The sequence below is a fragment of the Alexandromys fortis genome, unplaced genomic scaffold (genome assembly GCF_014885135.2).
Source record: "Alexandromys fortis isolate MF-2015 unplaced genomic scaffold, M_Fortis_MF-2015_v1.1 scaffold_48, whole genome shotgun sequence".
NCBI lineage: Eukaryota > Metazoa > Chordata > Mammalia > Rodentia > Cricetidae > Alexandromys > Alexandromys fortis.
Window position 1 is genome coordinate 717,473 of NW_026067947.1, and position 26,104 is coordinate 743,576.

General features: G+C 41.4%; 1 protein-coding gene across 1 annotated transcript in view; it reads right to left on the minus strand.

Moving 5' to 3' along the window:
* Positions 1-9,336: 9,336 nt before the first annotated feature.
* The window catches only part of Tafa4 (TAFA chemokine like family member 4), a 159,269-nt gene continuing 142,501 nt past the window's right edge, over positions 9,337-26,104 (minus strand). Inside the window, exons 3-4 of the mRNA XM_050149405.1 lie at positions 21,365-21,493; positions 9,337-9,557 (exon numbers count right to left, since the gene is read on the minus strand). Of these exons, the coding sequence (XP_050005362.1) occupies positions 9,337-9,557; positions 21,365-21,493 (350 nt within the window). The remainder of the gene's footprint in view (positions 9,558-21,364; positions 21,494-26,104) is intronic.

Genomic DNA, 26,104 nt, shown 5'->3' on the forward strand with positions numbered 1-26,104 from the left:
AGCCAACACGAGTCTACCACTCAGTCACAGAAATCCCAGAGACTCCCAGACTCCTACAGTGCTTAACCAGGCTCCCTTTCCTCAACCTTTCAGATTTCTCTGCTAAGATATTTATGTGGTTTTTTTCTAGTTATTATTTGATGGTGTGTGTGTGTGTATGTGTAATAAACTTACCCAGAATTTGAATGGTACCGCTACCCTTTTGAGGGCTATGATATAGGGTTATTTTAACTTCTGCTCTTCTGAACATTTCCTTCTGCTCTTATGTGGTTCCCTTTCTTATCTATGCAACTGGCTCCTTAATGCCTTGATATAAATTTCTACAAATAAAGCAACTTCTTCTCCAGCCTGCTCCCTGCTGCAGGGCGTTACTTCCCTGTTCAGTAAGCCCTGTCTCTTTCATAAATAAATAAATTCCTACAAATTGAAATAGTAAGAGTTACTACCTTAAAACTCTTACTGTATACAATACATACCATCTAACTCTACATATATCTTGTCAATTCTTTTTGTTTGTTTGTTTTTTGTTTTTTCAAGATAGGATTTCTCTGTAGCTTTGGAGCCTGTCCTAGAATTAGCTCTTGTAGAGAAGGCTGGCCTCAAACTCACAGAGATCCACCTGCCTCTGAATCCCACATACTGGGATTAAAGGTGTGTGCCACCACTATCCGGCCATCTTGTCAATTCTTATTCAACATTGTCTTTCTTTTTACTATTAGAAAAACAGATACACTATAGACTAATCTGAGCTACTTCTCAAATCCTTGAGTCTTGGGGGTTTTAATGCAGCTTCTATGTATTATGAGTATACATTTTTCACTTTCTATTGCACTGTTTATATTTCACTCACTGCCTTCTTCATTTAATTAAACTATAATTGTGTCATGTCCGATGGATCATCTGGGTAAATCTCACTGGAGAACATTTTTACAGGACTGGTGGATTTGGGGGCAGATATACTGTCTTGGCCTTTCATATTGTTTTTGTTTTCACAATGAGACCTGAGCAAGTGGACTTTATGGGCTGTGCATCTGATGTAAGATTTTCGGCCAATGTACAAGCTATATGGAAAGGTCTTGAAGTCACACATGTTCTAAGGCTTTACCAGAGCGATGCTTGTACAGGTGTGTGACGTGAGCTAGACCCAGAAGTTATGTGTGATTCTGGATGGCTAAGGAATCAGGAAGGACTCATCAAATTTGACCTTTGACGGGATATGTAACCAGGGTTAGGTATGGAGATCAGGGAAGGGTTCAAGGAAGGTCAAGTTGAAGGAAATACTGGATGAGACCTGGATACAGTCTGTGCCACCAGAAATAGGCCTGAAGGTTGGATGGAGGAAGAAGTTGCTTGTTGAAATAGGAGCAGCGGGGCTGCGTCCCCAACACCCCGACCGCTTGGCTAGCTCACGCCCGAAATAACAACACACAAACTGTATTCATTTAAGAACTGCTTGGCCCGGCTAGTTCCAGCTTCTTATTGGCTAGCTTTTACATATTGTTCTAACCCATTTCTAATAATGTGTGTAAGCACCCCAAGGTGCGCTTACCGGGAAGATTCTAACCTATGTCCATGTTGGGTCAGAGCTTCATCGCGTGTGCCTCAGAGAGCAGAGCTATTGAGAGAGCGGAGCACAGCATCTCTGCTCCAGAGCAGAGCTGTCGAGTCTACCCAGGAGAGCTAAGCATGGCGTCTCTGCTCCAGAGAGCAGAGCTGTCGAGTCCGGGAGCAGAGCAGAGTCTGACCTCACTTCCTCTTCCGCCCAGCATCCTATTCTGTTTACTCCTCCCACCAATGCTTTAACCTATCAGGGCCAGCCAAGCAGTTTCTTTATTGATCAACCAATGAAATCAACAGATTGATATGACACTCCCACATCAGTTGCTGATTATATTCAGTGAACATATAGGGTGTAGTGTGGGATCAGCCTGGGGGTAGGGGAAAGGGATCATGTAGCCAAGATTGATTTTATTGGACCTGCTAAGAGGTGTGTGTGTGTGTGTGTGTGTGTGTGAGAGAGAGAGAGAGAGAGAGAGAGAGAGAGAGAGAGAGAGAGAGAGAGAGAGAGAGAATTGGGCTATGTTTAGAGATTAGAAGGGAGAACAAGTGACTCTAGTTCAGGGAATTGACTAGACCTGGCCATAGGACCTGGGATCTATCTAGGCAAAACCTAGGGCTTGCCTATGACACAAGTGACAAGCAGAATAGGAGGGAATGGAGAGCAAAATTATCCTGTCTCGGTGTACCCCCTGCGGTGGTGATGGTAGGAAGTGGGTCTGGGGTGAGTCCCAAAGGAGTGGAGATGGACTAAGAGTGGGGCGGAAGCTGTCAGTGACTGTTGGACTAGGGTTCATTTAGGGAGACTAGAATGGAGATGAGGGAGAGTGCAGTAGCCTTCCTGGGCCAATGCCGTATGTGAAAGCTTTGGGGTACCTGTTAGGAAGAAGGACCGCCAAGTTCCAAACACCAAGTTCCAGAAAGGGCTGGGAGGAGGGCTCAGCTGCTGCTTTGTAGAAAACCTTATGGATGTGGATTCTAATTGCTTGCTAATAGGTGTACAACTGTTCCTTACTTGGCCTTCATTTGGGTCTGTGTGGTTTGCTATATGTGGTCCAGAAGACAGTCTTGGCTGTCTGTTGAGGAACCACCCAGTTTTGGGTTGTATGTCTGTGTGCACATATCTGTGTATGGTCCACATGGCCCTGTATGTGTGTGAAGAAGCCAGAGACTGACATCAGCTGTCATTTTCTCTGCCTTGTTTTTTTGAGGCAGGATCTATCACTGAACCTAGATCTCACAATTAGGCTAGACTGGCTAGCTAGTGAGATTCAGGATCCACTGTCTCCTAACACCTCCCCAGCTGGGTAGTTATAAGTACCTGTCCCAGGGCCTGGCTTTCATGTAGTTGCTGAAGTCCAAACTCGTATTCTTATGCTTATCAGGACAGCACTTTACCACTGAGCCATCTCTCCTGTCCACGATTTTTCTTTTTGGTTTTTTTTTTTTTTTTTGGCAGATGTGTCTATTTTTAACTGAGGCTCACTGAATAGGCTATACTGACTGGCCAGTGAGACCCAGAGATCTGTCTGTCTGTCTCCACCTCCCGGGTACTGGGATTACAAGTGTACACCATTGCATCCTGCTTTTTAAATGTGGGTCCTGGGGATCAAACTCAAGTCTTTATGGCTTTAGGTACTTTATGGGATGAGCTAGATCCCTATCGCACTCCATATGAGATTTATGGAATGTGTGTGTGTGTTTTAAGTGGTCATATCAATTTTATACATACTCGTTATACATTTCTCGTTGGAAATCTCTGTCTTCTAAGTCCCACTCTGGGTTTGAACAGTCCTCTTCTACACTAGTCGCCTGTATACATCTGCTGTATCAGAGATGAGCAGAGGAACCATCATGGTCACTGTCTCTCTGAGCCACAGAAAGATGAATGGAGTAGGGGAGAGGGTTCTCTGATGAGTCTGTACCTAAGGAGGAAGGAACGCCTCCCCAAACCTATGCAATCCCTGTCTTCTTCAGTCTGTTTGACCACAGCCACGACGCCACCACCACTGACTGCAGCAAAGCCAACTGCACACTTGAACTGGCTTTCTGTGGGGAAACTTACTTCCCTTGGGAAACCCGGGCACAGCAGTTTAGCACCCTCACTGCTGGTCCCCCTCGTCTGTGCTTCAGCACTGAATCAGGAGAGACAGTGATCGAAACAGTACATGCCAGTATCAGATTCTGACTTTCCTAACTTTGACAGTTTTGATCGTTGTCAGTAAATTTTTCACAAGCTGGGACTTGGTGACTTGGTGGCTTTGTCCCAGCTTACTTTACTGTGACATAAAGAGGAGTTTCTGTCTTCTGTCAGACACATGGCACTCATAAATATTTAATACAGCAAATCGTGGTCCTGATTCTTGTTTCAATCCTGGGCCCACTAAGCCAACCTGGGCTCTGCCCTTTATTGTGTGAGAAACAAGAAGTGATCTCTGTGTCCATATGCATGCACATTCGTGTGTATATGTATGCACACACAGTGCTGCTTTTCATGAGTGTTCTGGGGATTCAAACTCAGTTCCTCAGGCTTAGAAGAAAAACTAACCTAGCTGACCAACTGACCTGACTCTATAGGTCAGTTTTTTTTTTAATTTTAAAATTATCTCTTTTCTTTATTTTACATACCAACCATAGTTTCCCCTTCCTCCTTTCTTCCTGTTCCCTCCATATACCTGCCTTCTACTCACCTACCCACCCCACATCCCCTCCTCTGTCTCCATTCAGATGGGGTAAGGTCTCCCTTGGGGATCAACAAAGCTTGACATTTTAAGTTGAAACGGACCTCCCCACTGAATCAAGGCTGAACAAGGCATCCTACTACAGGGACTAGGTTCCAAAGAGCCAGCTCATGTATCAGGGACAGGTCTTCGTCCCACTACTAGTGACCCCAAGATCAAGTTACACAGCTGTCACCTATTGAACAATCTTTTTATTTATTTATTTATTTGGTTTTTCAAGACAGGGTTTCTCTATGGTTTTGGAGCCTGTCCTGGAACTAGCTCTTGTAGACCAGGCTGGTCTCAAACTCACAGAGATCCGCCTGCCTCTGCCTCCCGAGTGCTGGGATTAAAGGCGTGCGCCACCACCACCCGGCTTAAATGCTTTCTTTTCAGTTATTAATGTGTGGTGTATGTGTGAATATATATATATATATATATATATATATATATATATATATCATAAAATTTGAAGAGGGCAGGAGATTTTAAAAATCAAAACTGTATGATTGAAAGGATTTCAGACCATTGAAGTTCATTTGCTCACTTCCATTTTCCATTTGCTGGTGACTAATTACAGTTATTAAATCAATAATTTAGTGTCATGAACTATTTTGATAACTCCTCATTAAGAGAATCAAAGGTGATCATTAGAGGATGGGTCAGAGGCCTGATCTGCAGAGCGCAAAGGCCCTTACACACCAGCAAAGACTGCCTTGTTTATTCCTAGCATGTGAGTGGGCTGTGAATATTGATGGGCCAGAGCACGGAAGGAAGAGACCGAAGGAAGAGCTTGAGGAGCCTGTTTTGTTCACAGCCTGGAATCGATACTGTGAGGACTGCCCAACACACTTCAGTAAGTGCTCCTCCATTATTTACAGGGCTCTTTGTTCAAAGTTTCTGTTTACAAGATTACTTTGTAACTTGAAATGATTGTTTCTTTTCCCAGGGAAGCAGGACCCAAGTGGAGGTTTTAAAGGGTGAATTTGAAAGAAGGAGTGGGTCCTTATTTTAGTCCTCACATCCCCAGTCCAGACTCAAGTCAGGATAATTTGTGTCTCTCCTACCTTCCTGCTGGATTGGTAGCCAAGATCACAGGAAGCTTTGCTACCTGAGCTCAGTCCCTCTAACTCAGTGGTTCTCAGCCTTCCCAGTGCTGCAACTCTTTAATACAGTTCTTCATGTTGTGGAGACCCCCAACTATAAAATTATTTTCAGTGCTACTTCATAACTGTAATTTTCTACTATTATGAATAATAATACAAGTATCTGTGTTTTCCTGTGGTCTTAGGGGACCTCTATGGAAAGGCCTTTCAAGCCACCAAGGGGTTGCAAACCACAGGTTGAGAACTACTGCTCTAGCTTGCCCTTCTTCACTGTCTCAAAGTTTGGACTGTCTTTGGCAGAAGGAGAAAATGCTGAAGTATCTCATCTTGTCCATGCCCAGGCTTCTGTGAGCTGTGAGCCTTTAGATTGGTGGCCTCAGTTTAAAGGAAGGGCTGTTTGGTTTGGTGTTTGTAGGAAGTATCTTGGACAAGTTAATAGTGTAAGGGTAATTTTTTTAAACTACCATGTTGGGTTATGGTACCATTTTTTAAAAATAACTATAAGTTGGTATGGTTTAAATATGGTTTGCTTCCTTCTACCCCATGTTGATTGATCCTCAACCTTTTGGCTAAAAATCAAGTAGAAATGCATCTTGAGATTTGTTTGCCATTTTGTCGTCAGATGGGGGGGGGTCTTTGGGAGGCAACTAGGTTGTTAGCAGAAATAGTGGATGGCTTTCCTGACACATGAAGGGCTTTAGACGTAATATCTAATACCTCCGCACAAATCAGGGATCCAGGCCTTTTCTGTGAGAGCCGGGCCTTGCTCTCACAGGCTAAAATAGTTATTTTAAGAGTATGTTATCTAAAAGTAGGAGCTGTTGCGTCTTAGGGGCCTGGTTTTCAAGCACCTGAGCTTCTTACACCCTACACTGTGTTGAAGCTCTTGCAGATGCCACCACCGTGGCCTCAGACCCCCCCCCCCCCAGATATTTGTTTCCCGTCTCAACCATTCACTAAGACAGAGAGGTGATAGGGAGATGATGAAGAGTCCCTGTTTCAAAAGATTGAAACTTAGGAAGTATAAAGCCTTAGGAATAAACAGTACAAGCATTGTTCAAGACATCTCGTTTGCCCACAACCTTTGCTATTCTCCTGCACTGTTTCAGAGAACTTGATTTGAAGGGTCATGCCTTCCTATCACATAAACCAAGGATTGGAAAACTCCTTCTGCAATGAGCCGGAGAGTGAATATTCTAGGCCTTGCATGTCATAAAATATTTGCCACAGTCAGTTAATTCTCATTTTGTAGGGCAGCAGTAGCCAGGGATAATATATAAAAGATTGATATGACTGGTTCTGATAATTTTGTATTTACACAAATAAGCCAGCCAGACTTGACCGACGAGACTTAGCTTGCTGGCTCCTAGTGTCTAAGAGTCCAAATCCTCGACATATAACTCTCCTGAAAAGTGCTTTGCTGATTTCAGAGAGGTGCTACATCTTGGAAGCAGTCATGAACACGGCATTGACTTGTCCCACTTGTTAAATCTTAGCAGTTTTCTCACTATCAGCTTATTGGCACATATTAATGGTAGCAAAGCATGCAGGCACCGACTGTAAACATATCTAATCCAGGTACAAACACGACAGCCAGAGGCTAAGGCTAGCCCATTCCTGTGACAGTTGCAGTGAGAAACACCACACCACGTGATAATTTAAAAGAACTCAAAGAAAACTAAGTCTACAGTTTGCTGTATTTTTATCACGGCCACTCACTTTTGATACGAGCTAGCTGTGTGACTTTGAGCAAGTTCAATATTGCCAATTCCAAAATCCTCCTCAATGGAATGGAGATATTCGTAAAGATCTCCCAGGAATCATTTCTATGTGGATAAAAATAATGTCACAGTAAGTCAGGGCAATCACAGAAAGGTTAGGTTTCTCGAACTTAATGTTCTTTCTTTTCCAAGTGCTGGTCTATTCTCGTGAAACAGCACGTCTGCCCATAAGGGCAAGCTGTAAATTCACCTGGTCGCTGGTTTTGTTAGACTGAGACTACAGCTATATCACTAGATGGGCAGCAATGTGTTTTAAGGTTCTAAAAAAGAAAAACAAAGAAAAAAAGAAAGGAAGAAGGAAGGAAAGAAGGAAGGAAGGAAGGAAGGAAGGAAGGAAGGAAGGAAGGAAGGAAGGAAGGAGGAAGGAAGGAAGGAAAACACTTAAGATCTACCTGAAGGGTACTTGATTGAAAGCTGCACTACTCCCTAGGAACCTGATTTTCACTTCCGTGAAAATACAGAAATGTCCCCTACCTAGTTTCCTACAGAGAGGGAATGATAACATAGGATGAGCCTCAGAGCCCCAGCCCAGGGCTTACTTTGGAACTACATAAAAAGCACATATTGAAGTAATAATGGATAGTATAGCACTTTCTGGTCCTTCCATTTCCCCTAATAGAACATTTACTCCCTGGAAATAGTTTAGTTCCTAAAAGAATTCCCCAAGGTAAAGTAGTATCCACCTCAACTGTTCTGCTTTCTGATTCAAAATCAAACGTGAGGGCTACAAACTAACATGGTACTTCATGCACTGCAAAAATTTCCTTACATTTTTAAAATCCTTTAACAATAGAAGAGCCAAGAGAGGACACACAGGACGTCATGAATGTGCCCAAGCCTTACTGATATCCACTATATTCTCCGAGCTCCTTTTCTAAGCTGTACACACTAGAGACAAAATAAAGTAGTCACCTAAATTAGTCATATCCCCAAAGTTAAATTTAAAGTAACCCAATTTCATGTTTATGTGAAAAGGAACACTTGTAAGCTTCTGTCATGAACACAAAATCTTAAGGCACCAAATAATCACAACATCTTATATGCCATCAACAGCGTGATAATTTACTTATTCATATGAGATTTACTATTCTGGTAGGCACCCAGGCAGTCAAATTCAAACCAAAGTTTAACCAATAAATAGGTAGCACCCATTTCTTCTGCAAGAACAAAATCAAATAATTGATAGTACTATAGACAACATAATAAAATCGATTTCTCCTTGTAATTATGAAAGGACAGGGACAGCACAGCAAGTATCTTTTTGACGTTTCATAATATATACAATCAGTCCCACATTACAGAAGCACATACACAAATAACATACATCGCTGTCCAAACTTGGGCCAATTTCTCTTTGTTTCTTACATTTCTGAATGATAGCATCTACAAAATCATTGAAAGAAGAGGAAAGATGGCTGAGATTTTATTTACATTTAAAGAACTAAGAAAGCTGGCAAATGGGTATAGAAAGGCTCATGTTAGGCTAGCATCACCTGTAATGTAAATATTTAGCCTTTAAAGATGCCTAGGAGATAACAAAAATATTTCCATAGAATTGGCATAAAGTGGATCTAAGAAATCACCCTTACCCTAAACAGAAATTGTCCTATATTTTAAATGGTTTTCCTATTTGATTATACCCAAGTCATAAAAACCCCATGTTTATGTTCCTTTATGAATATCATGATAAAGCTTTGGTTATAAAACTCTGGTGTTAGTTTGTTTCCCTTCGAACTCAGCCGGTGGTGCACCAAGGTTCAGATGCTTCTGCTGCGTCTCTGCTACTAAGAATGGAACTAAAAAGGTAAACATGTTAAATTATCAAAAGTAAAAAATACAAGTGCCCACACAATAACCCAAGGAGTCCTTCCATTCTCCAAGGTTCATAAGATAAATTTTCTGCACGAGATAATTTGAGTTCTTTAATCTAGAACACATATATGCTAGCCAAATCTTCTGTTGTTTAGACTTTCTTCACATCTTCCCCATAATGGCTAAAGGACACATTTGAAAGAAGGGCAGATGGGGTCCCGTTGTAGTTCCTGTTCCTTGGGAAAGTCAGAAAGCTAAGAGGCAGGTTCCCCGGTGCTGCTCGGCGCTGACACCTCCGATCACCGCTGATGTTCCCCTCCGGCATTTCTCGTGTTGTACCCCTTTTGGGATCGGAACATGTCAGTTGAGTGGCTGTCTGTAGGTATGGTTCCATGTGATAAGATCGCAGAGCAGAGAAGCAGGGGCAGCCATGTAGATGCCACTGTTCATGATGCACGGACTGTAATTGTGGAGGTCTGAGATCCGAGGTGAGTTCTCACTAGACTGGCAATCCACACAGCACAGCTCTGTGTCCTGATACCCCTCAGGGTCAAAACACTCTGTGTCTGCTACCGCGTCACCTAAAACAAATGAAACTAGGTGAGCATTTGACCTTATACCACCAAAGAGAATCCTTGCTGCCAGAGAACCAGAGAGACTGGTTATCAGTTGGAACCTGTGTCTGTGACCGACCTGAACCCAACAGACTCTTTACATCCAGCTCGGCTTCTCTGCTCTCACTTTCAGTATGCAAAGAAAGCATGGAAGAAGACTTCTATGATGGGGAAGTATGTTCGCTTGCTTTTTTATTTTCCGAGGTTATAAAATGTCATGAGATTAGGTACACCCACTGCCCACGAATTCCTGCATGTTAATTAAGCATGCTTTGTTAATGGCACTGAATAGCTTTTCAAATGAATGCTGATTAAAATCACTGCTTGTCAAAATCAAAATTTAACCTCTGTTACATTTTTAAATGCAGTTAACCTGTTTTTAAAAAAATTGTTTGACAGTAATGATCGGTTTAATGGAAACATATAACCATTAAGAAACATTATTGTGTTCTTCATTTTTAAACACATGGACTCATTATTTAAGACCTTTCAAAAAGTTTGTAAGTTACACAGTCAACACACCAGCTCGGGGGAAAGTCGCATAACACTTTAACACATTTATACTGTGCTAATATTTTCAGAAGAGGCTGGGTTATTTGGTAACACAGTCATCATGCCTGGACCTAACAGACCTTATACTCTTAAACTGGAACTGGAAAGCTTTCTCTGCAAAGAATTAAGTCTGGGTCAGACTTTGAGCTCTGGGTGCTGGACATTGGCTACATTCAAATGTAACTCACAGCTACAGTCAGAGACTACAGGTAAACTCACAGGCACTGATTAGTTCCAACAAAGTATCGATGGACACTGAATGGGGATTTCATGTAATTCCCAATTCTCCTGTTATAAAACAGTTTTTTTGATGCACACACACACAAAAAAACAGGGTTTCACTATGTAACCCTGGCTGACTTCAAACTCCCTATATAAAGACAGGTTGGCCTTACCATCCTCCTGCCTCTGCATTTTGAGTGCTGCGATTAAAGTCATGCACCACTACATGTAGGCTACTGAAGCCCATTCTTAATTCATAATTAAAGGAATATAAAACGCAAGCAAAGGACTGGATTTGGGTCACAAGTGACTGAATCAAGGGGAGGAACCTGGGGAAGAGGCCCGACAACCCCAGGAACACATGTGAAGGGCAGTGTGCAAAAAGGAAAGAGAAAGTGGGGTATTCGAGAAAAGAGGTGCAGGGACAGAAGTGTGAAGTATTTTCATCAAAGGGGAAACACAGATGGCACTTGATGAAAGTGGGGGCCCATTAGAAGAAAGAACATTCCAGAAAGAGGGAAACACAAGACAGCATAAGTCATTCAAGCACCCTAGCCTTTCTTTGATGAGGTAAGAAAAGCGTGGCCAGAGTATGAACTTACAGGGGTCACTTTCAACCAAGCAGTGAAAAGGAAAACACAAGAATTTAAGATAAGGATAAGAGTGTGATGAGGAAAATCAAGATAACCCCAAGGTCTTTGGCGGAGCAAATGGGTGCCAACTTCAGACCTGGTTGTAGGTGAGGTTAAAGGTGCCTGAAGGAAATATCTGAACTGTATTGTTCAATGCTTATCACAGAGCACTTGAGAAGTGAGGGGAGTAAAGCCACCGGGCACCACTACACCCCAGCCTAATAAAGCCACTCTTAATGCACGTGTAATATAAAAACAATCAAGGGGCTAGATTTGGGTCACAGTTGTTGGCACTTCTATATGTACCCTGCCTTCTCTTTGCAAGCTAAAGGCATGCACAGGCAAATATCAACCTGACCTAGAAAGTAATCTTCTAAATTTTCTTACTTGAGGTGACTAATTAAATCAGGAATATTCTGATTTATTTTCTTCTTAAATCGCTATTATACTTACTACATATAGAATTTTTATTACTGATTTTAAATTTCAATGGATGTGAAGTTACTAACATGCTAATACTGGCTTCCCTTCCATTTTTCAGCCCCCAAAATCCACACATCTGAAGCCTTGACTATAGAGACTATAAAGGAATATCAGACTTCAAGGCGAGAGAGATAACTCCTCAGTTCAGGTATCTAGCCCCTTAGGAGGTGCTTTATGGTTTCTATTGCTGTGATAAAACACCATGACCAAAAGCAACTTGGGGAGGAAAGGATTTCATTTATCTTACACTCCCAGGTAACAGTCCATCACTGAGGGAAGCTAGGACAAGAACTCAAGCAGGGAAGAAGCTGAAACAGAAATCTTGTAGGAATGTTGCTTACTGGCCTGTTTCTCATGGCTTCGTCAACCCGTTTTCCTACAGCACCCAGGACCACCAGGTCAGGGGTGGCACCGTAGTCTAGGCCCATTACCATTAATAAAGTAAATGCACTACAGACTTGCCTACATAAAAATCTGTTATGGATATTTTCTCAGTTGAGGTTCCCTCTTCCAAATAACTCTAGATTGTGCCTAGTGTTTGTGTATATGCTGTGTGACTCCTTAGTATTCCCAGAGGCCAGGAGAGGGCACTAGATTCACTGAAGCTGAAGTTAATAGATGTTTATGAGCCTTTACATATGGGAGATGGGAACCAAACAAGATCTTCTTCACAGGCAACAAATGTTCTTAACTGCTGAGCCATCTCTGCAGCCCTAGGACAATGGTTTTCTTTTTGCTGTTGTTCTATAATTGAGACCTTTCTACATGAGCACTCTGTCTGCATTATCTCCTTAAAACTCCTTCCAATTCCATAATTCATGGTCTCTTTAGTATTGTTACATGTATATAAATGTGTATAAATACACACACACACACACACACACACACACATCTACAACCCAAGTCCATTGATCTTAAGTACATATGTCCAGGATTGGAGAGTGTATGTGAGCACTTATCTCTACAAGAAACTAAATCTCCTCTCTCAGCAGCCAGTGACCACCTCTGGAATTCCTCTGGAAGTCAGATCATATGGAATTCCCCTGTCCACAATGGCATGTCAACTGGGATAGTCATTATGTTATTCTTGTTCAAGCAATCACATTGTTGAGATTTCATGGATGCATTATTTCTTGAATGTTAGGGGTCATTATGTAGCAAGAGACATTCAAATATTCTAGCTTTTACCACCTTCCACGATTTTCTCTGAACATTAAGTTATAGGGATTGCATTGCTGATGTAAAAATTTGGGATGGGCAACTCACATCCCATTTCCCATTATCCTCTGCATTTTGACCAATTGTGAATATCTGTAGTGGTCACTATCTGTTGAAAAGAAGAAGAAGAAGAAGAAGAAGAAGAAGAAGAAGAAGAAGGAGGAGGAGGAGGAGGAGGAGGAGGAGGAGGAGGAGGAGGAGGAGGAGGAGGAGGAGGAGGAGGAGGAGAAGAAGAAGAAGAAGAAGAAGAAGAAGAAGAAGAAGAAGAAGAAGAAGAAGAAGAAGAAGAAGAAGAAGAAGAGGAAGAAGAAGAAGAAGAGGGGTGAGAGCCACACTTATCTGTGGGTATTAAGATAAGATTTTGAATATAGTTATAAATTCTATTAGTTTAGAAAATGCAAGTAGTAGATTCTCTTCTCAGGTCTATTCTACCAGCTATAGGTACTTGGCTAGGTTTATAGTACAAGGCATGGATTTCTTCCTAATGAGTGGATCTGAAGTCAAATTAGACAGCTGTTGGTCATTCTGAGATAAATGTGTGACTATCACACTATGCCGGATATTTTACTAGGCTGATCATTGTTGGGGTCTGTAGGCTTTCCAGCTGGGTTAGACTACTACAGATTGCTCCCCGGCACCTTTGGATACTATAGAGCCAGCCCTCTGGGAGGAGGCATCCAGGTCAATTCCAGCTCAAGTACTACATGTGCTCTGACTGAGTGTGTGGTACCTTCAGTAACAGGGTCTTACATTCAAGTTCTGGAAGGCAACCAAGAGTAATGTCAATTGCCAATAGCCAATGTGATTTTGGAAGACTCAATTGAGAAGCTTCCCATTTTTGAAACTAGCTTTTGTTAGATAGTACATGATTCTTCGGGGATAACACTACCCCAAAACTCCATTTAAAACTCACACATACACTTTAAGTACTAAAATAATATGCTACCATATGGTCTTATCCAACATCCTAGTGCTCTCTCCTCTCCGCTCCTCCTCTATCACCCTCCCTCCCCTTCTTCAGTTGAAGTCTGACCCAACCCCCATTTTCCCACCACCCCCACCCATAGCACCTGTTTCCTACTGTTCCACTCCCCGGAGCTCCATCTCTCACTTTTCTACCATGGTCCCTTGTTGAAAGGAGGCTGCATGTTGGTTCCCAGCTGCTCAGCCCCGAAATAATCATACAGAAACTGTATTAATTAAAATACTGCATGGCCCATTAGCTCTAGCTTCTTATTGGGTAACTCTTATATCTTAATTTAACCCATCTCCATTAATCTGTGTATCAGCATGAGGTCATGGCCTACCTGTAACATAAGGGCCTACTTGTTGGGGTTTCTATCATGCCAAGTTCTACAGCTGTTTAGCCCCAAAGAATCACACAGAAATCTACATTAGATATAAATTGATTGGCTCACTAGCTCAGGCTTCATATTAGCTCTTATAACTTAAGTTAGCCCATTATTCTTGTCTATGTTAACCACATGGCTTGGTACCTTTCTCAGCGGGGCAGGTCATATCTTGCTTCTTCCGTAATCTGAGCAGGACTGTGGAGGAAGCTTCCTTCTTCCTAGAATACTCCTGTTCTCATTGTCCCAACTCTACTTCCTGTCTGGTTTTCCTGCCTATACTTCCTGCCTGGCTATCAGCCAATCAGCGTTTATTTAAAATATAATTGACAGAATATAGAACTGTTTTCCCTCTTTTTTTAAAACAAAGGAAAATAGCCATAGTCCATTTTGGGGAGTATGTGGGCATAGTATTCCAGACAACTTCCAGCTTGTTGGGGGCACTGATAATCTTATGGGGACCTAAAGAAAATTTAGAGTTATGATCAAATCCTGACTGGAGTATCCTGTGAGGCTTGATCATCTCAGGCAGCATCTTGAATCTGTTCTGGGTGTAGAACTCAGACATCTGGGCCATCTGTGCCTACCAGAAATTTCCAGAAAGTATTGGCAGTCCTGCCAGACCACAGAAGAAGCAGGATGTGACCTGCCCCACTGAAAAAGGTACTGAGCCATGTGGCTAGCATACATAAGAATAATAAGTCATAAGAGCTAATAAAAAGCCTGAACTAATGGGCCAATCAATTTATAACTAATGGAGACCTCTGTGTGATTTTCTTTGGGACTTGCCGGCTGTGGGAACTGGGCAGGACAGAGACCCCAATGAGCAGGCCTTCATGTTACACCCACCAGCTAAAGTTCTGGCATCTGTCTCCAGCGGGGCTACATGGCTTCTCCATGAATCTGCTTCCTTTCTCCCAGCATTCGGTTCTGTCTTCCCCACCTACATAAGTTCTGCCCTGCTATAGGTCCCTCCCTATTTTCCTGGCTTCTTCAGAAACTATGGGCTAGCTACTCAAACCTAAAGAAACCGAGGTAGAGACCACAAATAAAAAGGATGATAACAGCATTTATGTATCTGGATCTGGGTTACTTTACTCAGCACAATTTCCAGCTCCATTTACCTACAAGTTTCATGCTTTTATTTTTTTTTTTACCAGCTGAATAGAATTTCAATATGTATATACACCACATTTTCATTGTCCACTCATCAGCTGAAAGACATTTATGTTGATTCTGTTTTCTAGCTACTGTGATTGGAGCAGGAATGAACATGGCTGAGCACATATCTTTAGAGTAGGATACTGAGTCCTTTGAGATATATATCAAAGAATGGTATAGCTGGGTCATATGGTAGATTCAGTTCCTACTTTTTAAACAATCTCCACACTAATTTCCAGAGTGACTAGACCATTTTGTAAGTCCAAAGTGAATGTGGGATCCTTTTCCCCCATAATCTTGTCAATATTTGCTGTCAAATATTTTCATAATCTTAGCCATCCTGACTGGGAAGAGAAAATCTGAGTGCAGTTTTAATTTGCATTTCTCTTACTGCTGAAAATTTTGAATACTTGTGTAGTAGCCACTTTTATTTCTTCTTTTGAAAACTTTGTTCAGACTCATAGCCCATATTGTTAATGGAGTCATTTATTGACTCTGGTTTTTACATTCCTTGTATATTCTGGATATTTAATCCTCTTATCATATGTATAGCTATCAAAAATTCTTTCTCACTCTCTTCTCAATTATTTCCTTTGCAGGAGAAGCATTTTAGTTTTATGAGGCCCCATTTGTCAATTGTTGTCCTCAGTTTCTGAGCAAATGGAGTTCTGTTTAGAAATGTCTTGTATCTTGTTCTGATTTTTATTACTTCTTACTATCTACTGGATTTCAGTTTGTTCTTGTTTCTGCAAATTATTGAGGTGCATCTTTAAGTTGTTAATTTATGTAATTTCTGGTTTTTAAATATAGATACTTAGAGCTATACATTTTCTTTTTGAGACTATTGTTAATGTGTCCTATAGGTTTTGTTGCATTATCTTGTCATATTTCATTCTAAGATTTTTTATATATGTCTTGATTTTTTGACCTATTCATCATTCAGTGAAGTGTTAATACCTATTAATTATTATGGTTTTTATAGATTATTTTATGACTATAAGTTTTACTGAACAACAGTTAGGTAGCATACTTGGAGTTACTTGTGTCAATTCTTTTGTGTTTGTAGGAATTTGTTTCATGCCTCAGTATGTGGTCTGTTTTGGAGAAACTTCTATGGGTGGCTAAGTAGAATGTATATTCTTTGGTGTTTGGTTGGAATATTCTTAGATATCTCCTAAGTCTATTTGATGTATAATTACTTAATTCTAATGTATCTCTGTTTATTTTTGTCCAAATGACATATCTCCTGGGGAGAGGAGATATTGAAATCACCAACTATTATTGAATTGTGCTTAGATTATATCTTGAAGTCTAGTAGTATGCTCTTTATGAAATGGGGTATGCTAGAGTTTAATACACTTATGTTTGGAATTGTAATGTCTTCTGGGTTAATTTTTGCCTTTATTAAAATGAAGTATTCTTCCTTATCGCTTTCGATAAATTTTAGTTTCAACTCTGGTTTTCTGATATTAGAGTGGAAACTCCTGCTTGCTTTCTGGTCCCATTTGCTGGGAATATTTTGTTCCTGTCATTTCACTCTAAGATGGTTCCTATCCTCAAAGCAAACCAACATCGAAGTCTGTGTTCTAAGTCCAGCCCTAGTCTTAATATGCCAAGTAGGCTAGAGGTGAGGTCTAAGACTGCAGGGTTTTTTTGTTTTGTTTTGTTTTGTTTTTGTGTTTTATTTCACTATTTTTATTTTTTTATTTTTTTTTTATTTTTTTTATTTATTAAAGATTTCTGCCTCCTCCCCGCCACTGCCTCCCATTTCCCCCCCTCCCCCAACCAAGTCCCCCTCCCTCATCAGCCCAAAGAGCAATCAGGGTTCCCTGCCCTGTGGGAAGTCCAAGGACCACCCACCTCCATCCAGGTCTAGTAAGGTGAGCATCCAAACTGCCTAGGCTCCCACAAAGCCAGTACATGCTACATGCAGTAGGATAAAAAACCCATTGCCATTGTTCTTGAGTTCTCAGTAGTCCTCATTGTCTGCTATGTTCAGCGAGTCCGGTTTTATCCCATGCTTTTTCAGACCCAGGCCAGCTGGCCTTGTTGAGTTCCCGATAAAACATCCCCATTGTCTCAGTGTGTGGGTGCACCCCTCGCGGTCCTGAATTCCTTGCTCGTGCTCTCTCTCCTTGTGCTCCTGATTTGGACCTTGGGATTTCATAAGACTGCAGTTTTAACAAGCCCCTTGGTGAATAATTCTACAGTCATGAAACGATGAAATAATTATGGAGGTGACCCATGGTGATACCCAAGAGACAGAGAAAGGCCACAACTAAGGTGTCACTTGAGGAAGGTACTGGGCAAGGACTAGAGCATGGGAAACACTAATATAAAGGAAGTTTCTGAAGCCAACACTGCCATTTCTGTTATTTTATAAATTTCTGCATATTTCAGATGATTAAAATTTTATTTCTATTCCTGCTCCTACAAATGTCAGTTTCATAGGCATGATCATCCTAAAGACTGAAGTCTCTTGGGGTTTAAACAAATATCCATGAGACATTTTTCTTCTTGACTCATTCCTCTTTGCATTTCCAATGAAACCCTGGAAACTTTTAGACACTTAATAGAAAATTTGAAAAGAAATTGAATAACATCCACACCTACTAGTACAGGCTTGCCATTCCAGCCACTGGAAAGCTGAGAAGATTGGACATTCAAGACATGAAAGTTTATCTCAAAATTTTAAAAGTAGAGGTAAGGCTAGGGATGTAACTCAGTTGAAGTTGCGAAGAATGTGTAGGTCCCTTAATTCAATATCAAGTTCTTTGGGGTAGAGAAATAACAAAGTGAATTTCAAGAATTGAGTAGGGAGGTTATAGAAAGCTCCTGAGAAAATGTATCATTCTCTAGAGCAGTGCCTGAGCCTAAGCACGTTGACTGTGGGGACTACACCATCCTTTGTAGGATGCCTACCACTGTCCATGGTGTTGACTCACAGATGCCTGTAGCATCTCCACCTCAACGTCTGGCAACCCAAACATATCCTCACATATTGTCCAGTGTCCCCAAAGGGGAAGAAAGCACCCAGTAAAGCTGTTCCTTATTCACAGTTTCAAAATAAGAAGCTTAAATACCACAGACTTTCACAAGATCAAAGTTGTCTTCATCTACTGACAAATGTCAAACAGACACACCCTTACTGTTGATGCCACAAAGTCACTGGGTCCTTGGAAGAAACTTTAGCACTGACAGTTTGAAAGAGGGAAGTGCCAATCAAAAACTCTGAAGAGAGGGAAAGGAGCCTTGAGGCATGAGAACAACATGACGTTTTTCCCACAGGAAGTAGTTCCTGAGCCTTCTCAGGAGAATGAAGAGGATGTCAGTCTTTCCTATGTGAGGCCGATGGCTAAGTAAGAACAAGGACATGTCTGCCTCTCTTTCATCTCTGAGACAGAGCCCATTAGTATCTCAAACCAACTGCCAACTCTTTCTGTATTTGCATCTAAATGGGAAGTAGATTCCTAGCATAGGTGGCTGACTACTCAAGACCTGACACTCTGAGCTGTGTGTTCCCATGCTGCTGTGCACAGATTCTTTAAGGAAAATGGAAACTGTTCTGATGTTTACTTAATACCCCTTCCAGGGAGGCAACTGCTTAGCCATCACAGGATGGCTGTCCCTCCAGAGATATAAGGTCAGTACCATTGCAAGCAAGAGCTACAGTTTCTAGAATGCCAAGTTCAGCTTGGGAGGCAGTCAGAGCTCCCCAAATGAACTTCTATGTGCATGCAAGCAATAACAGACATAAAGTATTTTAAGAAGTTCAAGGCATACTGACTTGGATTAATAAAGGAAACAAAGTTTTATACCTTCCAGATTATTCTCAAATGGCATATCACTGGAAAAAAAAAAAAGGCAGCCCAAGTATTACGGTGGCTTGGGGAACTGTATTATGTTTCTATAGCTTTCCAGGAGATAAATGAAATGTCACTACCATTGAGAATTGAGCTAGAGCAAACTCATATTCCCAACACAGAGAGGCAAAATGCCCCTAAAGGTTTACTTCCTGCTAATGCTCTCCCTAACTGCACATAAAGAGAGAGAGCCACTCTACCAAGTGAACTACTTACACACATTCTTTTTCCAGAATTCACTTGGCTTCCATTCAATCGTTTTACATTTATATCTAAAAATCAATACAAATTTAATCTTCTAAAATGTTATTTCTTAGTCTACAAGAAATGCAATGAAAGTTTATTTTAATCACTGATAGATAGAAGATTATTTTTTAACCTCATAGGAGACTTCAATACTTTTTTATTTAGAGAGTACTTATGGGAACAGCTGAAAGGAGTCAGGCGAAGGAAACAGAAGTTGCTTAGCAAGTGAAATGGCCTTAGGTGGCTGGGAGTTTACTGGGCGTGGCCTAGAGGGATTAGTTGGGCAGTGGGACAGTTAACCTCCTTGCTGCTTCAACAAATACCTTCATGGATTTCCTCTAACATGGAGGTAAAAAGAGAGTTGTGACTTGGGGTCTATGGAGGATTGCCCAAGAGCACCCAGAGATACCAAAATCTGTACATGTGGAAAACCTACCTAGAATGGTATGCCACTTACGTGTAGTGTATATAGACTTTTTGATATTTTAAATAATTTCTAGATTGCTTATAACAACTATAACACAAATGCAAATATATATATACACATATATAGCTTTTTTTATTTGTCTGCATGTATATCTAAGCATCACATGGGTGAAGTGTCCATAAAGGCCTGAAGAAGTTCTTCAAATGGTTGTGAGCTGCCATGTAGGTGCTGGGAACTGGACCTGAGTCCTCTTCAAAAGCAAAAGGTGCTCTTAACTGCCAAGACATCTCTCTAGCCAGAAATGGTTTTCATACTATATTATTTAGGGAATAATGACAAAAAAAGAAAACTATACAGGTTTAGTTGAGATGTAATTACCTTTTAATGTTTTAGTCTGTGACTGGTGGAATCTACAGAGGTCCTGTCAACACAAATGTTGCAGGCAATCACAACATTACTAGTAAGCACAAGTTATGTTCCAATGGAAGACAAGTTTAAATGGACATCATTGCAACCTATCAAATTCCAGTAACCTCAGAAAGACTTGTCGTTAACTGGTATTTAAGAAATAGCTATGGTGACATCAGCTGGATCTGGGCCTACCAAGATAGGCAAACACAGACAAGGACCTGACTTCACACTAGATAGGAAGTGATGTAGGGAACAAAGGAATATAGCTATCCATGTAAAATGTAACCCTAGTGGACACTCAGACACTGAACTCAGATGCAACCAAGAATAGATTCCCTGAAGAAGAATAGTTGACTAGAAAAGAAGGGAAGACATCACATCATATGAGAAGGAAGGACCACCTTAAAGGCATCATGGCAGAGACCAACTGAAGAGGTTTGAGGGAGAAAGAAGGGTGCCTATCTTGCAGGTTTTCTCTGAAGGGTCAGTGGGGAGATTGAAGCTGTTCAGAGGTTTTAGGATGGCCTGGTTGAGGGCTGACATCTCACAAATACTATTTGCTGTAGTCAATGAATGGAGCTGATACCGGAAGGAAGTCGTTAGTCATCTGGACGTGATGGTAGATTAGATGAGAGTTGGGAAATCAGTCATAAAAGGATTTGGCAGTAAAAATTTCTAAAATCCAAGTAACTGAGTGGACACAAAAAGACAAAGAAATTTGCTTTCTCACTGAAGAACTGAACCACTGTATTCTCCTTCAGGCACAAGAAATTCAGAATGGGAAGCCACCAGGGAGAAGCTGTGGAAGACTTGAGTGAGAATCTCACCTGGCCCATCTCCAGTCTCAGTGGCAGCACATTTTCCTACCTGAGTAAATCATCTGGCCGTTGATTCTTGCCATGTCGCTTTGATACACTGCTCTGTCAACTCGGAAACCTTTACTTTAAATTGAGCTCCTGAAGGAGCAGAAGAGAATTTAGGGGCCCTGCTGAAAGTAAGAGTTCACCCACCAAATCACTGCCCCAACACGCAGCAGCAACACTGGCAAATGGACTTTCCTTAAAGGCAAAAGCCACAGTGTAGCACAGCCCTGGCAGGTTTATCAACACAAAACAATGTTGTTCTCTTGCTGGCGAGATCCAGGCACAGCAGGAACCCCCTGAGTTAGCAGCTCCTGCAGCTGTAAATTACAGTTACCTTTTGTTCGTACTTGCCTTAGTGGTTTTGACTTTATTGCCACTGCTACAGGACCAACCCGAGGAGTCTGGAAGGACTCGGCAGTCCTCTCCTTCCAAGCAAGGATCCATGTGGCACCACCACTTCTCAATCACAATGGAAGCTGGAAAACAAAGGATGCATTGTATTTGTGACATGCTTTTTTCCTGCACGTGTGGGTGGCAAAGCAGAACACAGGTTAGCACATTCACACAAACGCCGCTCTGGGATCATTGCATAAGTGTGTTTAAAGAGTTCAGTTGGACCTCCATGTACTCTGGAAAATGCAGTTTTGGAGTTGGCTACCAAACATAATAGAATTGGTAAGAGCTGATGCCTTGTGGGCACCTGTCCTGATTTGAATCTCAATGTGTTCTTTTCTCCTTTGCTTTATGGCCTTAAATTTGTCATATAATTTCTCTTAGCCTCAGTTTCTCCAAAAACGCAGGCAAAAAAAAAAATTGGCTAAAGATGCAAAAGGATATAGTAACTTCACGAGAAACTTTGAGCCAGTCCTTTGGTCCAGGAAAGGCTAGATACTGTAACAGACAATCTCTTTGGTTGCAGGCTCCAGTGGCAGGCAGGTATTGTTTAATGTTATTCATGGCTATGAACACTAAAACTTAAACACTTCATGCTGCATGGATACCATCCCTGTAGGCCACTGCAGCAACTAGCTGAATGGTGAGTCACAATTTGTCATGTAATGAAAATCAGCTACATTGACAGGACCCAGCCTTGCCTCACAGTCCATGTGAGATTATTCCGGGATGTTCATTTCACCTGTGAACTCACTATTCCCCATCTCCTGCCATCTGCACACACACAGAATTTTGCCCATAATACTGTGTTTTATGTTAATAAAACAGAAAATAAGTAGTTTTAAACATGCTTCAAGATCCCCCAGTGGTCCCTCAGAACAGCTCGTGCCAGGCAGAGACAGATGCCGGACCCCCGGAGCAGTTGCTGGTCCCAGCAAGGCAAGCGGCTGGGCAGGCAACAGTAAGAAGGGACATGGGCAGACACATCGTACAGAATAGAATTGAATATTTATTACTTAAAGGAGGGTGGGGGGGAGAGAAAGAGAGAGAGAAAGGGAAGAGAGAAAAGAGGAGGAGAGAGACAGAGAAGGGCCCAAGAGAGAGACATACACATGCACCTAGAGGGGACAGAGAGAATCTAAGATGGCGGGAGGAGGGCAGGGATCCCCAGGAGTGGGTGTGGCTTGTCTCTTAAAGAGATGAAAACCATAACAAGTAGCATACTAGATTCTGGAATTGAACACCAACAGAGTAGGGGAATCTCCGTTCAATAGGATGGTTCACAGGGTGGCTGAATTTCAGAGGTTAATTCAGCCAATTAGCTGTTACAGAACTGAGCTGGAGTTGAGGCACTGGTGAGTCAAGAAAGCCTGACCTGTTTTCTTGTTGAAACAGCAATATTTACATAGAAAACACCTCCAAGTAGATGTTACAATTCTCCCCCTTGGGATGATAATTGTTTTCCACAGTTTCTGAGCTGCAGAGATGTGGGACCCATAGATTACTTTTGTGTTTTAAAATAAAGACTTTAATAAATGGAAACAGGGTAAACATGTCAGTTTGCTATGTGTGAACAGTGTGTTGTTGTAAGAGGTGCGGGACCTTTGTTGCGTTCAGCCGCCCTGCTAGCTTAAGCCCTGAAATAACCACACAGAAATTGTATTAATTAAATTACTGCCTGGCCATTAGCTCTAGCCTCTTATTGGCTAACTCTCACATCTTGATTCAACCCATTTCTAATAATCTATATGTCACCACAAGGTAGTGGCTTGCCGGGAGAAATTCTAACCTACGTCGGTCTCAGGCTGGAGATTCATGGCATCTTCCACACTTCCCTTCTTCCCAGCATTCTGTCCTGTCTACTCTGCCCACCTAAGTTTCTGCCCTATCAAAAGGCCAAGGCAGTCTCTTTATTCAACCAATGAAAGCAACACATCCTACACCAGTGTGTGATGATTACCAGAATAAATAAATTAACTCATCCATAGTTACTCATCATTGATCATTAATCCCCAAATCTTGTGCACCTTATAATGGAAGATCCACACCCTTTGATCAACATCATTTCATATCCCATCCTACCAAACCCTCCAGCTCTGGAAATGACAATTCTTTTTTGTACTAACAGGAATTCTACTTTCTGAAAAATTATATAAACATGAGACCATAGAAACTTTAACCCTTTGGTTCCTAGCTTATTCCTTTAGCATAAAGCCCTCCTGGTTCATGCATGTTTTCACAGATAACAGGATCTCTTTGTGTGAACAAATATTGGTCTACTGTGAACATAGCCCACATTTTCCTTCTCTCACCAGCAGTGAAGTTACTGGGTTGTTCTCACCCAGCTACGTCAGTGAAAATGGTGGTAAAGATGCCTTATAGGTAGTAAGTTCAAGGATGGGAATGTGGCTTAAAGCATCTGCTTACCTGTGAAACACTTGGGGTTCGAGCTCCAGCACCACACAAAAAGGAAGGGCCGATTTTATGTCCTGTGTATTATGTCTAACAGGAGGTTTACTGCATATGTAATCTTATTTTCTGAGGAACTTCTATATTGCTTTCCATGGTTGTCTGTACCAATTCACTTTCCTGTCAACAATACATGAGTGTTCCCCTTTCTCTGTGTCCTCACATCCCCCTGTGGTTTAGATAACAGTCATTCTGATGAGAGCGAGGTAATACAGTGATGTAAAACACTGCCTTGGATGGCTGTTTGATATCTCTGTTCTCTCTGAGAAAATAGATATCAGGTCCTTCGCTCGCTGATTTTGGTTTGGGGATTTCAAGTTCTTCAAGCCCTTTATGGATTGGATGTGAACCCCTTAAAGAAATGTGATTCATGGGGCTGGTGCGAGTCCTCGGTTAAAGCACACGTACTGTTCTTTCAGAGGACTGCTGCTCGGTTCCGATCACCCACGTAGGGCAGCTTGCAACTACATGTAACTCCAGTTTTAGGAGATTGATTGATGACTGCTTCTAGCCTCCAGGGGCACCTGTGCTCACGTGAACACATACCCATGGGTGCACACATACCCATGGGGGCCGGGGTGGTGGAGATCTTAGAAAAGAGAAATATGTTCTGAAACAAGTTCTCACGTTCTCTGGGCTGTCCTTTCCTTCTGTTCTTTGTTGCTTTTAAGGGATTTTGGGTTGACGGGTGTTCACTTGTTTGGATTTCTTTTGTTGCCTGTGTTTTCAGTATCCATACCGAAAAGTCCATTGCTAGTGTCAAGGGTTTCCTGCATTCACTTCTCAGCTTCATAGTTTCTGGTGTCATGGTAGTCTGTGGTACACTGTGAGTTATTCTTGTGTATGGAATAAAGCCATCTTTTACTTGCAGCCAGCCACATTTGACATGATCTACAGTGCGTATATCCAGTGCCTTGATCACACATATGTAAGTTTATCGCTGGGCTTTCTACCTTGTTCCATTTTCTGTTTGTCTGCGTTTACAGCGCACCTATGCTGTCACGTGGTTACTGTAGCTCTGAGTACACAGATTAGGATGTGTGGTGTCTCTAGCCTTCCCTTCTTCTTACAAACTCTTGATCTATTTGTGCTCTTTGTGACTTCACATAACTTTTAGGGCTTTTTTCCATTTCTGTGAAAATGCTACTTAGTTTTTGATAGGGATCTGCAGGTCATTTGGGACACTTGGCAACAATATTCACTTTTATGTTGTGTGATTTCCTTCTGCAGCATCAGAGAGCTTTCAGTACATGGATCTTTTGCCTCTCTGGTTAAATTCTTTTTTCTAAGCACTTTGTTTTTATCACATGATCATAAGCAGGATCTTTTCAAAATTCTTTATCACTCTATGAAAATGCAAGTCATTTTTTTACAATTCATTCTTTTAAAATTTTTCTATCTGCCAACGTTACTGAATTCAATGTCAACGGATTTTCAGACTCTTAAAAGAAGTGAAGCAGAAACAACGTTACAAACACATTTTGTAAAGCCAGCATTAGCCTCTTACCAATGTCAGGTCAGACATTTACAAGAAAAGAAAATTACAGGCCAACATATTTCATAAAAATGAATGCAAAAAACCCTCAAAAACACTAAAAAGCCAAATTTAGCAGGATGTGAATAAATTACTCAACATGACCAGGTGGGAGTTGCCTCTCAAGTGCAAAGAGGATTAAGTATTAATCAATGTGATCCACTACATTCTGAGAATAAATGATAAAAATTATATCACTTTGATAGATGTATAAAAGCATTTTGAAAATTTCATACCCTTTAATGATAATAACCATCAACAAATTTGGTAAAGAAGGAATGTATCTCGACAGAAAGAGGGCCAGAAGTGCCAAAATGCAGCTGGTGTCGAGCCAGAGTGCAAGGCTGCATGCCTCTTAAAGGGCCAGAAGAAGGATGTTCCACTCTCGCCACTTAGCACAGCAGAGGAGAGCAGTTAGGTATAAAAAGGAAGAAAGGGCATGCAAGATGACCGGGGGCAGTCAACTGTCCATCTAGATTACATGACATTTTATAGAGAAAACAGGACAGACTCAGTGTTATAAGAAAGACCATCAATGGCAAGTAAATAAAAATATAAAGTTCCGGCTCCATATATGCTAACGGTAACTTTCCTCATTGAGTTTCAGGTTCCTTGCTAATTGCTTATCCTGTATCATCTAGTTTAAATTTTTCTCCAAAGCTGAGGTTGCTGTTTTGTTTTGTTTTTTTTT